General features: G+C 46.1%; 1 protein-coding gene across 3 annotated transcripts in view; it reads left to right on the plus strand.

Moving 5' to 3' along the window:
- The window catches only part of hhat (hedgehog acyltransferase), a 395685-nt gene that overhangs the window by 41444 nt on the left and 339359 nt on the right, over positions 1-14882 (plus strand). For all 3 annotated transcript variants that reach the window (XM_070888699.1, XM_070888698.1, XM_070888700.1), the window contains exon 6: positions 14353-14568. In XM_070888699.1, the coding sequence (XP_070744800.1) occupies positions 14353-14568 (216 nt within the window). The remainder of the gene's footprint in view (positions 1-14352; positions 14569-14882) is intronic.

Genomic DNA, 14882 nt, shown 5'->3' on the forward strand with positions numbered 1-14882 from the left:
TCCTTCAATAGGCTGATTGATTAGGTTAACTTCTGCTCTTCTGATAGCTGTATAATTGAAGCAAAGAACATATACAACAGAACACAATTTGACATTGATTGGAAATAAAGAGGGGGAGTGGGAGCTGGCCTTGAAATGGTCTTTTTTTTAAAAATTAGAAGTAAGCTGCTGACTGAATACATGGAGTCACATTACTTGCAAACTGTATCTGGCTGCAAATGAGGAAGAGGTTTGCTGGTATCGGAAGGAAGGCGATGGTAAATGTGCTTCTCAATGCTACACACACATCTTGTAAGGCCCATCAAGTATAATACAATTCTCAGTGGGGACCTTCTGGGAGGTACCATTTCAAGCATTGCACACATAGCCAAAGCTACATGGCACACTACTCTTGCAATTAGGGATGGTGGATGTGGGACAGCAAACAGCTGCTGGGCTTCCAGGCCCTCCTCTGCTGGTAGAAGATTTCTCAGTGGGGTGTTTCATTTCCCCAAAATGGAGCCACTATGGACTGCCACTTTTCTGTGGTCGGATAACAAAAACATTAAGTGAGGGCATATCCTTTTTTGTATGCGCACCATAGGATTGATATTCGGAGCTGTGACGCCCACTTGGGTGCCATCTGTAGCATCTCGCACTTGAGGGAAGCCTACCAGCTGGTGAAAGCTCTGTGTCCTATCCAACTGATAGTTACTTTTTGCAGGGGAAAGTGAAAAAGATATTGCCCCTGACTTCTTACGAATCCATGCTCTTATCTGAAGCATTAGAAACATAGAAACATAGAAAATAGGTGCAGGAGTAGGCCATTCGGCCCTTCTAGCCTGCACCGCCATTCAATGAGTTCATGGCTGAACATGCAATTTCAGTACCCCATTCCTGCTTTCTCACCATACCCCTTGATTCCCCTAGTAGTAAGGACTCCATCTAACTCCTTTTTGAATATATTTAGTGAATTGGCCTCAACAACTTTCTGTGGTAGAGAATTCCACAGGTTCACCACTCTCTGGGTGAAGAAATTCCTCCTCATCTCGGTCCTAAATGGCTTACCCCTTATCCTTAGACTGTGTCCCCTGGTTCTGGACTTCCCCAACATTGGGAACATTCTTCCTGCATCTAACCTGTCTAACCCCGTCAGAATTTTAAACGTTTCTATGAGGTCCCCTCTCATTCTTCTGAACTCCAGTGAATACAAGCCCAGTTGATCCAGTCTTTCTTGATAGGTCAGTCCCGCCATCCCGGGAATCGGTCTGGTGAACCTTCGCTGCACTCCCTCAATAGCAAGAATGTCCTTCCTCAGGTTAGGAGACCAAAACTATACACAATACTCCAGGTGTGGGCTCACCAAGGCCCTGTACAACTGTAGCAACACCTCCCTGCCCCTGTACTCAAATCCCCTCGCTATGAAGGCCAACATGCCATTTGCTTTCTTAACCGCCTGCTGTACCTGCATGCCAACCTTCAATGACTGATGTACCATGACACCCAGGTCTCGTTGCACCTCCCCTTTTCCTAATCTGTCACCATTCAGATACTAGTCTGTCTCTCTGCTTTTACCACCAAAGTTGATAACCTCACATTTATCTACATTATACTTCATCTGCCATGCATTTGCCCACTCACCTAACCTATCCAAGTCACTCTGCAGCCTCATAGCATCCTCCTCGCAGCTCACACTGCCACCCAACTTAGTGTCATCCGCAAATTTGGAGATACTACATTTAATCCCCTCGTCTAAATCATTAATATACAGTGTAAACAGCTGGGGCCCCAGCACAGAACCTTGCGGTACCCCACTAGTCACTGCCTGCCATTCTGAAAAGTATCCATTTACTCCTACTCTTTGCTTCCTGTCTGACAACCAGTTCTCAATCCATGTCAGCACACTACCCCCAATCCCATGTGCTTTAACTTTGCACATTAATCTCTTGTGTGGGACCTTGTCGAAAGCCTTCTGAAAGTCCAAATACACCACATCAACTGGTTCTCCCTTGTCCACTCTACTGGAAACATCCTCAAAAAATTCCAGAAGATTTGTCAAGCATGATTTCCCTTTCACAAATCCATGCTGACTTGGACCTATCATATCACCTCTTTCCATTCAGCATGTCTGTAACCCAGCAAAGAAAGCCCATATTTAGCACTTTATGTGGTGCCATTTAAATGTTTGCAGCAACTACGAACAAAGGAACGCAATGGCAGGAAAGAAAAACAAAAATAGGAATTCTTCAAAAACAATAATGCATGGGGCAAAATGCAGCAAGACAACAGAAAATGCAACCAAATAAAACCTGTGATGGACATGACATGCACCTCAAGAGCACTGCTTGGGCATGTAACATGTAGGTGGTCTCTTGCCCGCGGTTGGCAATTAATTCCTGGCCAGGGTCTATTTGCATAATGAATTCATTAAAATCCATCGGCCTCATTTTCACACTACAAATTGGCAGTCAGGAAACTGGGCATGTGCAGGCCCACCTCCTTGTGCTGCTTTGAGCTGTTGACAGAGCTTTGGAAAATGGGAGTAATTGAGTCAGTGAGTTTGAGGCACCAATTCTCTTCTAATCTATCTTCACTTATCTATGTTGCAAGTTCAAATTCCAACTTCAATCGATACCTGAGGTTAACTGGAGCCATTGGACAAGTTTTGTTGATGCATGTTTAGACCACTAGGTGGAGGTAGATATCTTTAAGGTGTGAGTCTAGGGCAATTGACTACTGGAGCTCCAGTGAAAAGTATTTTTCTTGATGATTAAATATAGAACATATTGCAAAACTGATCAAAACACATGGCAACAATGCTGCAACTATTGGGGAGTGTCGTTATACCTGTGACTATGAAGAAGACTTATTACTTGAAATATAATTGAATAACTTTTTGGAAATCTTTCAATTTACATTTCTGGAGAATATCGACTTGTCAGAGTTTCACATCGTCGCAGGATTTGGCAATGTTTGTGTTTTCTGAACTTTCACTGAATCTCGTCCAGATTCAGTGGAGCAATTTGAAGTTTAGATTGAAATGTGTGAACAAATTATGTTCATATTGGTTAGCTGATATCTTAAGATCGAATCTGCTGCCTGCTTTCACAGGAGAAAGCAAAGTTTTCACTATTTTTTAAATGTATAATATAATGTATTTTTTATTCAATCTGAAGTAGTGGGGGACAATGTAATGCTACCAGTTACTATAATACCAGTTATAATGCAATATACACCTTTTAGATCCCACATTACTGTGACATTTTCTTGTTTTCTCAATTATGCTGCCTCAAGTGTGTGTGTAGATATATATAATATATATATTTAAAAAATTTTTTATTTTACAATAAACCATTATGTGCATAATAATTATTTTTTATAGAAACATAGAAATCTACAGCGCAGAAGGTGGCCATTTCAGCCCATCGTGTCTGCGCCGCTGACAAAGAGCCACATGGCCCTTGGTCACCAGCCCTGAAGGTTATATATAAACCTCTGAATAATGAACAATGGCGGAAAGGTAAAGAGCACCCAGCCCAATCAGTCCACCCCACACAACTGCGGCACCCCTTGCACCAAAACATTCTACACTCCACCCCGACCGGAGCCATGTGATCTCCTGGGAGAGGCAAAAACCAGATTTAAAAACCCAGGCCAATTGGGGGGGAAAAATATCTGGGAAAATTCCTCTCCGACCCATCAAGGCGATCGAAACTAATCCAGAAGATCACCCTGGCCATATTCGATTCCGTGCAGTACTTCTGAAAAGGGAGGGTGAACAGCCAGTTGTCGTGGTGCACATTGGTACCAACGATATAGGTTAAAAAAAAGGATGAGGTCCTACGAGAAGAATTTAAGGAGCTAGGAGCTAAATTAATAGTAGGACCTCAAAAGTAGTAATCTCGGGATTGCTACCAGTGCCACGTGCTACTCAGAGTAGGGATCGCAGGATAGCTCAGATGAATACGTGGCTTGAGCAGTGGTGCAGCAGGGAGGGATTCAAATTCCTGGGGCATTGGAATCGGTTCTGGGGGAGGTGGGACCAGTACAAACTGGACGGTTTGCACCTGGACAGGACCGGAACCAATGCCCTAGGGGGAGTGTTTGCTAGTGCTGTTGGGGAGGAGTTAAACTAATATGGCAGGGGGATGGGAACCAATGCAGGGAGACAGAGGGAAACAAAATGGAGACAGAAGCAAAAGACAGAAGGGAGATGAGTAAAGGTGGAGGGCAGAGAAACCCAAGGCAAAAAACAAAAAGGCCCACTGTACAGCAAAATTCTAAAGGGTCAAAGTGTAATAAAAAGGCAAGCCTGAAAGCTCGGTGCCTCAATGCGAGGAGTATTCGGAACCCACGAGATGGCTCTGAGCTAGTTAGAGTGGGTGAGAGCTCAGATGAACAGGACCCCAAGAAAGAATGCAAAAGGCAGGAGGCAACAGAGCAGAGTAGCACTGGGGTAAGTGTAAACCACAAGGTGATAGGAAGGGACAATATGTATGAATATAAAGGGGCTGCAGGAGGGGTCAAAACTAAAAATCATGATTTAAAAACTAGTATTAAAACACTCTACCTAAATGCACGCAGCATTCGAAATAAAGTAAATGAGTTGACGGCACAAATCATTACAAATGGGTATGATTTGGTGGCCATTACAGAAACATGGTTGCAGGGTGGCCAAGACTGGGAATTAAACATACAGGGGTATCTTACAATTCGGAAAGATAGACAAGAAGGAAAAGGAGGTGGGGTAGCTCTGTTAATAAAGGATGATATCAGGGCAGTTGTGAGAGATGATACTGGCTCTAATGAACAAAATGTTGAATCATTGTGGGTGGAGATTAGAGATAGTAAGGGGAAAAAGTCACTGGTGGGCGTAGTTTATAGGCCCCCAAATAATAACTTCACGGTGGGGCGGACAATAATCAAGGGAATAATGGAGGCATGTGAAAAAGGAACGTCAGTAATCATGGGGGATTTTAACCTACATATCGATTGGTCAAATCAAATCGCACAGGGTAGCCTTGAGGAGGAATTCATAGAATGCATACGGGATTGTTTCTTAGAACAGTATGTTACAGAACTTACAAGGGAGCAAGCTATCTTAGATCTAGTCCTGTGTAATGAGACAGGAATAATAAACGATCTCCTAGTAAAAGATCCTCTCGGAATGAGTGATCACAGTATGGATGAATTTATAATACAGATTGAGGGTGAGGAAGTAGTGTCTCAAACGAGCGTACTATGCTTAAACAAAGGGGACTACAGTGGGATGAGGGCAGAGTTGGCTAAAGTAGACTGGAAACACAGACTGATTGGTGGCACAATTGAGGAACAGTGGAGGACTTTTAAGGAGCTCTTTCATAGTGCTCAACAAAAATATATTCCAGTGAAAAAAAGGGTGGTAAGAGAAGCGATAACCAGCCGTGGATAACCAAGGAAATAAAGGAGAGTATCAAATTAAAAACCAATGTGTATAAGGTGGCCAAGGTTAGTGGGAAACTAGAAGATTGGGAAAATTTTAAACGACAGCAAAGAATGACTAAGAAAGCAATAAAGAAAGGAAAGATAGATTACGAAAGTAGACTTGCGCAAAACATAAAAACAGATAGTAAAAGCTTTTACCGATATACAAAACAGAAAAGAGTGACTAAAGTAAATGTTGGTCCCTTAGAAGATGAGAAGGGGGATTTAATAATGGGAAATGTGGAAATGGCTGAGACCTTAAACAATTATTTTGCTTCGGTCTTCACAGTGGAAGACACAAAAACCATGCCAAAAATTGCTGGTCACGGGAATATGGGAAGGGAGGACCTTGAGATAATCACTATCACTAAGGGGGTAGTGCTGGACAGGCTAATGGGACTCAAGGTAGACAAGTTCCCTGGTCCTGATGAAATGCATCCCAAGGTATTAAAAGAGGTATTAAAAAAGGTATTAAAACATAGAAACATAGAAAATAGGTGCAGGAGTAGACCATTCGACCCTTTGAGCCTGCACCGCCATTCAATGAGTTTATGGCTGAACATGCAACTTCAGTACCCCATTCCTGCTTTCTCGCGATACCCCTTGATCCCCCTAGTAGTAAGGACTACATCTAACTACTTTTTGAATATATTTAGTGAATTGGCCTCAACAACTTTCTGTGGTAGAGAATTCCACAGGTTCACCACTCTCTGGGTGAAGAAGTTTCTCCTCATCTCGGTCCTAAATGGCTTACCCCTTATCCTTCGACTGTGACCCCTGGCTCTGGACTTCCCCAACATTGGGAACATTCTTCCTGCATCTAACCTGTCTAAACCCATCAGAATTTTAAACGTTTCTATGAGATCCCCTCTCATTCTTCTGAACTCCAGTGAATACAAGCCCAGTTGATCCAGTCTTTCTTGATATGTCAGTTCCGCCATCCCGGGAATCATTCTGGTGAACCTTCGCTGCACTCCCTCAATAGCAAGAATGTCCTTCCTCAAGTTAGGAGACCAAAACTGTACACAATACTCCAGGTGTGGCCTCACCAAGGCCCTGTATAACTGTAGTAACACCTCCCTGCCCCTGTATTCAAATCCCCTCGCTATGAAGGCCAACATGCCATTTGCTTTCTTAACCGCCTGCTGTACCTGCATGCCAACCTTCAATGACTGATGTACCATGACACCCAGGTCTCGTTGCACCTCCCCTTTTCCTAATCTGTCACCATTCAGATACTAGTCTGTCTCTCTGCTTTTACCACCAAAGTTGATAACCTCACATTTATCTACATTATACTTCATCTGCCATGCATTTGCCCACTCACCTAACCTATCCAAGTCACTCTGCAGCCTCATAGCATCCTCCTCGCAGCACACACTGCCACCCAACTTAGTGTCATCCACAAATTTGGAGATACTACATTTAATCCCCTCGTCTAAATCATTAATGTACAATGTAAACAGCTGGGGCCCCAGCACAGAACCTTGCGGTACCCCACTAGTCACTGCCTGCCATTCTGAAAAGTGCCCATTTACTCCTACTCTTTGCTTCCTGTCTGCCAACCAGTTCTCAATCCACGTCAGCACACTATCCCCAATCCCATGTGTTTTAACTTTGCACATTAATCTCTTGTGTGGGACCTTGTCAAAAGCCTTCTGAAAGTCCAAATACACCACATCAACTGGTTCTCCCTTGTCCACTCTACTGGAAACATCCTCAAAAAATTCCAGAAGATTTGTCAAGCATGATTTCCCTTTCACAAATCCATGCTGACTTGGACCTATCATGTCACCTCTTTCCAAATGCGCTGCTATGACATCCTTAATAATTGTTTCCATCATTTTACCCACTACTGATGTCAGGCTGACTGGTCTATAATTCCCTATTTTCTATCTCCCTCCTTTTTTAAAAAGTGGGGTTACATTGGCTACCCTCCACTCCATAGGAACTGATCCAAAGTCCATGGAATGTTGGAAAATGACTGAAGTCATGGCGGAAGTTATAGCAGATGCATTCGTTATAATCTACCAAAATTCTCTGGACTCTGGGGAGGTACCAGCGGAATGGAAAGCAGCTAATGTAACGCCTCTGCTTAAAAAAGGGGGCAGACAAAAGGCAGGTAACTATAGGCCGGTTAGTTTAACATCTGTAGTGGGGAAAATGCTTGAAGCTATCATTAAGGAAGAAATAGCGGTTCATCTAGATAGGAATAGTGCAATCAAGCAGACGCAACATGGATTCATGAAGGGGAAATCATGTTTCACTAATTTACTGGAATTCTTTGAGGATATAACGAGCATGGTGGATAGAGGTGTACCGATGGATGTGGTGTATTTAGATTTCCAAAAGGCATTCGATAAGTTGCCACACAAAAGGTTACTGCAGAAGATAAAGGTACGCGGAGTCAGAGGAAATGTATTAGCAGGATCGAGAATTGGCTGGCTAACACAAAGCAGAGAGTCGGAATAAATGGGTCCTTTTCGGGTTGGAAATCGGTGGTTAGTGGTGTGCCACAGGGATCGGTGCTGGGACCACAACTGTTTACAATATACATAGATGACCTGGAAGAGGGGACAGAGTGTAGTGTAACAAAATTTGCGGATGACACAAAGATTAGTGGGAAAGCGGGTTGTGTAGAGAACACAGAGAAGCTGCAAAGAGATTTAGATAGGTTAAGCGAATGGGCTAAGGTTTGGCAGATGGAATACAATGTCGGAAAATGTGAGGTCATCCACCTTGGGGAAAAAAGCAGTAAAAGGGAATATTATTTGAATGGGGAGAAATTACAACATGTTGCGGTGCAGAGGGACCTGGGGGTCCTTGTGCATGAAACTCTTTTAGAGTTTATCTGTAAAACATAAAACATTAAACCGTGCCACCCGCCCTGGATGACACAGCAGACATTTACAAGGCCCCTTTTTTTTCTTTTTTTTGGTTTTTTTTTTGGGGCGCTAAAATCAAATTTTTTCCGGTGCCCCCTATAAAAGGGGAGGGGGACACTAAAAGCACCGGCAATTAAAACAAATTAAACTTTAAAACGTAAAATCAAATTAAAATTTGGTTGCCGGGCGTGATGATGCACTCCAGTCCCTCTGGTGCCCACCTCTCGCGGAAGGCCGCGAGCATGCCGGTGGACACCGCGTGCTCCATCTCTAAGGACACCCTGGACCGGATGTAAGAGCGGAAGAGAGGCAGGCAGTCAGGTTGAACGACCCCCTCGACCGCCTGCTGCCTGGACCGGCTGATGGCACCCTTGGCCGTGCCCAGGAGCAGTCCTACGAGGAGGCCTTCGGTCCTACCCGCTCCCCTCCGCACAGGGTGCCCAAAGATCAAGAGAGTGGGACTGAAGTGCAGCCAGAATTTCAGGAGCAGCCCCTTCAAATAATAAAACAGGGGCTGCAACCTTGTGCATTCCATAAAAACATGGAACACGGACTCTTCCAGACCGCAAAAATTGCAGGCGGCCTGGGAGTCCGTGAACCGGCTTAAAAATTTGTTGCACGGCACTGCTCCGTGCACCACCCTCCAGGCCAAGTCCCCGATGAATAGTGGGAGGACCCCTGCGTAGAGTGCCCTCCATCGGGGACCCCCGCCTCCTCCGGACGGCAAGATGGTACGCCATGGCGTGTCCGGACGGCCGGCGAGGATGGCAAAGTTGAGGGTGTGCAGGAGCAGCCCGTACAGGAAACCCCTCCGCGCGGAACTGAAAGGCACGGAGGGGATTTCCCCGAGGCGGCTCAAGTTGTGAGGCGCCGGCCCCCGAGGGAGGTTCCGGGGTTTGGCGCCGATGAGGAATTCCGTCCGGACGGGGGTCAGTTCGGACGGGATCTCCCCACGTGCTTGAGCCTCCTCGATGCACCTAACGGAGTCAGGGCCCAGAGCTGTTTTTAGCGACTCGATGGCATCGGCCGCGCGGCGGACGTTGGCAGAGTTTAGGCGCCACGCCAGCGTGTCTGGCGCCATCCAGCCCGCTCCTCCGCCATCGAGCAGGTCCCTGACCCTGGTCACCTCACCAGCCACAGCCCTCTCTTCCGACCGCCACATAAAACCTCGGCCGTGGAGGTACGGATTCCCGGGCAGCGGTTCCTGCAGGACGGCCGCCACTCCAGCCGGCGGAGAGCTGCGCTTGGTGGAGACTTTGTTCCAGACCCTGATGAGTTCCCTGTAAAAGACAGGCAGCTCCCGGAGGGCGGTCCTGGCACCCCGCAAGTTTCCTTGTGCATGAAACTCTTTTGAGTTTACCTGCAAAACATAAAAACATTAAACGGTGCCACCCGACCTGGGTGACACTCCAGACATTTACAAGGCCCTTTTTTTTCCCCCCCTTTTTTTTGTTTTTTTTTGTGTTTTTCTTTTTTGGGTTTTTTTTTTGGGCACTAAATTCACAATTTTCCCCAGTGCCCCCTATAAAAGGGAAGGGGGACACTAAAAGCACCGACAATTAAAACAAATTAAACTTAAAAAAACGTAAAATCAAATTAAAATTTGGTTGCCAGGCGTGATGATGCACTCCAGTCCCTCCGGTGCCCACCTCTCGCGGAAGGCCGCGAGCGTACCGGTGGACACCGCGTGCTCCATCTCCAAGGACACCCTGGACCGGATGTAAGAGCGGAAGAGAGGCAGGCAGTCAGGTTGAACGACCCCCTCGACCGCCCGCTGCCTGGACCGGCTGATGGCACCCTTGGCCGTGCCCAGGAGCAGTCCTACGAGGAGGCCTTCGGACCTACCCGCTCCCCTCCGCACAGGGTGCCCAAAGATCAGGAGAGTGGGACTGAAGTGCAGCCAGAATTTCAGGAGCAGCCCCTTCAAATAATGGAACAGGGGCTGCAACCTTGTGCACTCAATAAAAACATGGAACACGGACTCCTCCAGACCGCAGAAATTGCAGGCGGCCTGGGAGTCCGTGAACCGGCTTAAAAATTTGTTGCACGGCACTGCTCCGTGCACCACCCTCCAGGCCAAGTCCCCGATGAATAGTGGGAGGACCCCTGCGTAGAGTGCCCTCCATCGGGGACCCCCGCCTCCTCCGGACGGCAAGATGGTACGCCATGGCGTGTCCGGACGGCCGGCGAGGATGGCAAAGTTGAGGGTGTGCAGGAGCAGCCCGTACAGGAAACCCCTCCGCGCGGAACTGAAAGGCACGGAGGGGATTTCCCCGAGGCGGCTCAAGTTGTGAGGCGCCGGCCCCCGAGGGAGGTTCCGGGGTTTGGCGCCGATGAGGAATTCCGTCCGGACGGGGGTCAGTTCGGACGGGATCTCCCCACGTGCTTGAGCCTCCTCGATGCACCTAACGGAGTCAGGGCCCAGAGCTGTTTTTAGCGACTCGATGGCATCGGCCGCGTGGCGGACGTTGGCAGAGTTTAGGCGCCGCGCCAGCGTGTTTGGCGCCATCCAGCCCGCTCCTCCGCCATCGAGCAGGTCCCTGACCCTGGTCACCTCACCAGCCACAGCCCTCTCTTCCGACCGCCACATAAAACCTCGGCCGTGGAGGTACGGATTCCCGAGCAGCGGTTCCTGCAGGACGGCCGCCACTCCAGCCGGCGGAGAGCTGCGCTTGGTGGAGACTTTGTTCCAGACCCTGATGAGTTCCCTGTAAAAGACAGGCAGCTCCCGGAGGGCGGTCCTGGCACCCCGCAAGTTTCCTTGTGCATGAATGACAGAAGGATAGTTTGCAGGTGTAGCAGGTAATCAGGAAGGCGAATGGAATGTTGGTCTTCATTGTGAGCGGGATGGAGTACAAAAGCAGGGAGGTCCTGCTGCAACTGTACAGAGTATTGGTGAGGCCGCACCTGGAGTACTGCGTGCAGTTTTGGTCACCTTACTTAAGGAAGGATATACTAGCTTTGGAGGGAGTACAGAGACGATTCACTAGGCTGATTCTGGAGATGAGGGGGTTACCTTATGATGATGGATTGAGTAGACTGGGTCTTTATTCGTTGGAATTCAGAAGGATGAGGGGTGATCTTATAGAAACATTTAAAATAATGAAAGGGATGGACAAGATAGAGGCAGAGAGGTTGTTTCCACTGGTCGGGGAGACTAGAACTAGGGGGCACAGCCTCAAAATACGGGGGAGTCAATTTAAAACCGAGTTGAGAAGGTATTTCTTCTCCCAGAGGGTTGTGAATCTGTGGAATTCTCTGCCCAAGGAAGCAGTTGAGGCTAGTTCATTGAATGGATTCAAATCACAGATAGATAGATTTTTCATCAATAAGGGAATTAAGGGTTATGGGGAGCGAGCGGGTAAGTGGAGCTGAGTCCACGGCCAGATCAGCCATGATCTTGTTGAATGGCGGAGCAGGCTCGAGGGGCTAGATGGCCTACTCCTGTTCCTAATTCTTATGTTCTTATGTTCTTTACCATCGTATCTGCACCAGCCAAGAAGAGGTTATACAGTCTAGAACATAAGAACATAAGAAATAGGAGCAGGAGTAGGCCATACGGCCCCTCGAGCCTGCTCCGCCACTTAATACGATCATGGCTGATCCGATCATGGACTCAGGTCCACTTCCCTGTCTGCTCCCCATAATTCCTTATTCCCTTATCAGTTAAGAAACTGTTTATTTCTGTCTAAAATTTATTCAATGTCCCAGTTTCCACAGCTCCCCGAGGCAGAAAATTCCACAGATTTACAACCCTCTGAGAGAAAAAATTCCTCCTCATCTCAGTTTTTAATGGGAGGCCCCTTATTCTAAGGTCATGTCCTCTAGTTCTCGTCTCCCCTATCAGTGGAAACATCCCCTCTGCATCCACCTTGTTGACCCCTCTCATAATCTTGCACGTTTCGATAGATCACCTCTCATTCTTCTGAATTCTAATTCCACTTACCAGTTCTAGGTCCATACCCGTGCCGGTTACGGCACTTTATGTGCCTATCCAAGCACCTTTTAAATGTGGTGAGGGTTTCTGCATCCACCACCCTTCCAGGCAGTGAGTTCCAGACCCCCACAGCCCTCTGTGTGAAGAAGCCTCTCCTCAAATCCCCTCTGAACCTTCCACCAACCAACTTAAAACTATGCCCCCTTGTAATTGACCACTCCATAATTGACCAAGAGAAATAGGCCCTTGCTATCCACTATATCCAGGCCCCTTAAAATTTTGTACACCTCAATGAGGTCTCCTCTCAGCCTTCTCTGTTCCAATGAGAACAAGCCCAGCCTATCCAATCTGTCCTCATAGCTAAGATTCTCCATTGCAGGCACCATCCTCGTGAATCTTCTCTGCACCCTCTCTGGTGCAATCACGTCCTTCCTATAATACGGCGACCAGAACTGCATGCAGTACTCCAACTGTGGCCTAACCAGAGCATTATGCAATTTAAGCATAACCTCCCTGCTCTTCTATTCTATGCCTCTGCCAATAAAAGTTCTTAACCACCTTAGCCACCTGGCCTGCTACTTTCAGGGATCTGTGGACAAGCACTCCAAGGTCCGTTTGTTCATCTACCGCGTAATGTGTATACCCTTTCCTTATTAGCCCTCCCAAAGTGCATTACCTCACACTTCATCAATTAAATTCCATTTGCCACTGCTCTGCCCACCTGACCAGTAGATTGATATCCTCCTGTAATCCATGACTTTCCTCTTCATTATCAACTACACAGCCAATTTTAGTGTCATCTGCAAACTTCTTAATCATACTCCCTATATTCAAATCTAGATCATTGATGTATTGCACAAAAAGCAAGGGACCCAGTACTGAGCCCTGTGGAACCCCTCTGGAAACATCCTTCCAGTCACAAAAACATCCATCAACCATTATCCTTTGATTCCTACCTCTAAGCCAATTTTGGATCCAACTTGACACTTTGCTCTGCATCCCATGGGCTTTAACCTTCGTGACCAGTCTACGATGTGGGATCTTATCACAAATGTTGCTAAAGTCCATATACACTACATCGTATGCACTACGCTCATTGACCCTCCTGGTTACCTCCTCAAAAAATTCAGTCAAGTTAGTCAAACATGATCTTCCCTTAACAAATCCGTGTTGACTGTCCCTAATTAATCCTTGCCTTTCCAAATGTAGATTCATCCTGTCTTTCAGGATTTTTTCCAATAATTTTTCCATCACTGAGGTGAAGCTGACAGGTCTGTAATTACTCGGCCTGTCCCTTTCTCCCTTCTTAAACAAGGGTACCACATTAGCAGTCCTCCGGCACCATGCCCAAATCTAAAGAGGACTGGAAAATGATGGTGAAGGCCTCTGCTATTTCCTCTTTTACTATATATATATATATATATTGACTTTTTTTTTTCTGATTTACATGTATTTCATCAGTTTCTGCCCTTTTGGCTTTTTGATGGGCTAGCTCACCAAGTACAGTGCAGCAAATAACAAATCACATTCTACTTTTAAAAAAAATTATGAGGTAAAGCTGCCATGACAGTTGGGACGCATTAAATGTGGAGATAGTTCAAATTTGGTATCTGGTAGAAACAGTTGCGAGCTGGGAATAAAACAATCAGCTAGAATTGTTTTTAAGAGAGGGAGTGGAGCACCGCTGGAAAGCTGATAAGAATTAGATAAGGAAAGATGGAAGGAGGCTCGAGTGGAGTATAAATGCCAGCATGGACTGGTTGGGCCGAGTGGCCTGTTTCTCTGCCGTATATCCTATGTAATGGAAGCACATGTCAGCTGTATGGGTTTCCACTGAGAGAACCAGCTTGAGGATTGTGCAGGGCAACCAATGGATGACCCAGATAAATATCAAGGCTTGGGCCTGAGCAGAATTAAAGAAACGCTGCAGTAGTTATAAAGATTTGTTTTGTCAAACACTTGATTGAATTACTTCCTTTTAACTTAGCGCAACCTTCCCTCAGTCCACTGGTCATTAATTTTCCAAACTGTGAATAGAACTGTGTATTTTTTTCCTGATGACAAGATAATACTTTCTATTTGTTTTAGAAACGTTGGTATGAGACAGAGAATGAATACTTCTTGCTTTTATTCTGTTTGGCTCTTTGCAATCTGCGATACACGAGTTTCAGCCTAGAGTACTGCTGGCACGGTGTTAGTCCTCAAAGGCGCTGCATATCCTTCTGTTGGCTGCTCGCTTACGTATTCTACTACCCTGTGTTTCACAATGGACCCATCATATGCTATGATGACTTCAATAATCAGGTGGGTTAGTATATTCACATCTTTTTGGAAACCAAACATTTGCTTTAAAATATAAAGCTGGGAGCTCATAGCACAAGTATTGTATTCTGTTGTCACAGGATGAAATCCAGCAATGCTTTAAATTAGGTTTAATGGGGGGATATGTTTATATTGACTGAATAACGTAGCCAGGTTTCAGTAATTATCTTGTAAAGACTTGCATGGACTTTAAAACTTTTAAAGAGCTTGTCAAATACAACATCTTAAATAGAGTCCTCATATGTTCAATTGTGACTGGAGCGAGGACAATTTTGTATACTTCTATTTGAAAGACG

This window comes from Pristiophorus japonicus, chromosome 9, assembly GCF_044704955.1.
Source record: "Pristiophorus japonicus isolate sPriJap1 chromosome 9, sPriJap1.hap1, whole genome shotgun sequence".
Classification (NCBI taxonomy): Eukaryota; Metazoa; Chordata; class Chondrichthyes; family Pristiophoridae; genus Pristiophorus; species Pristiophorus japonicus.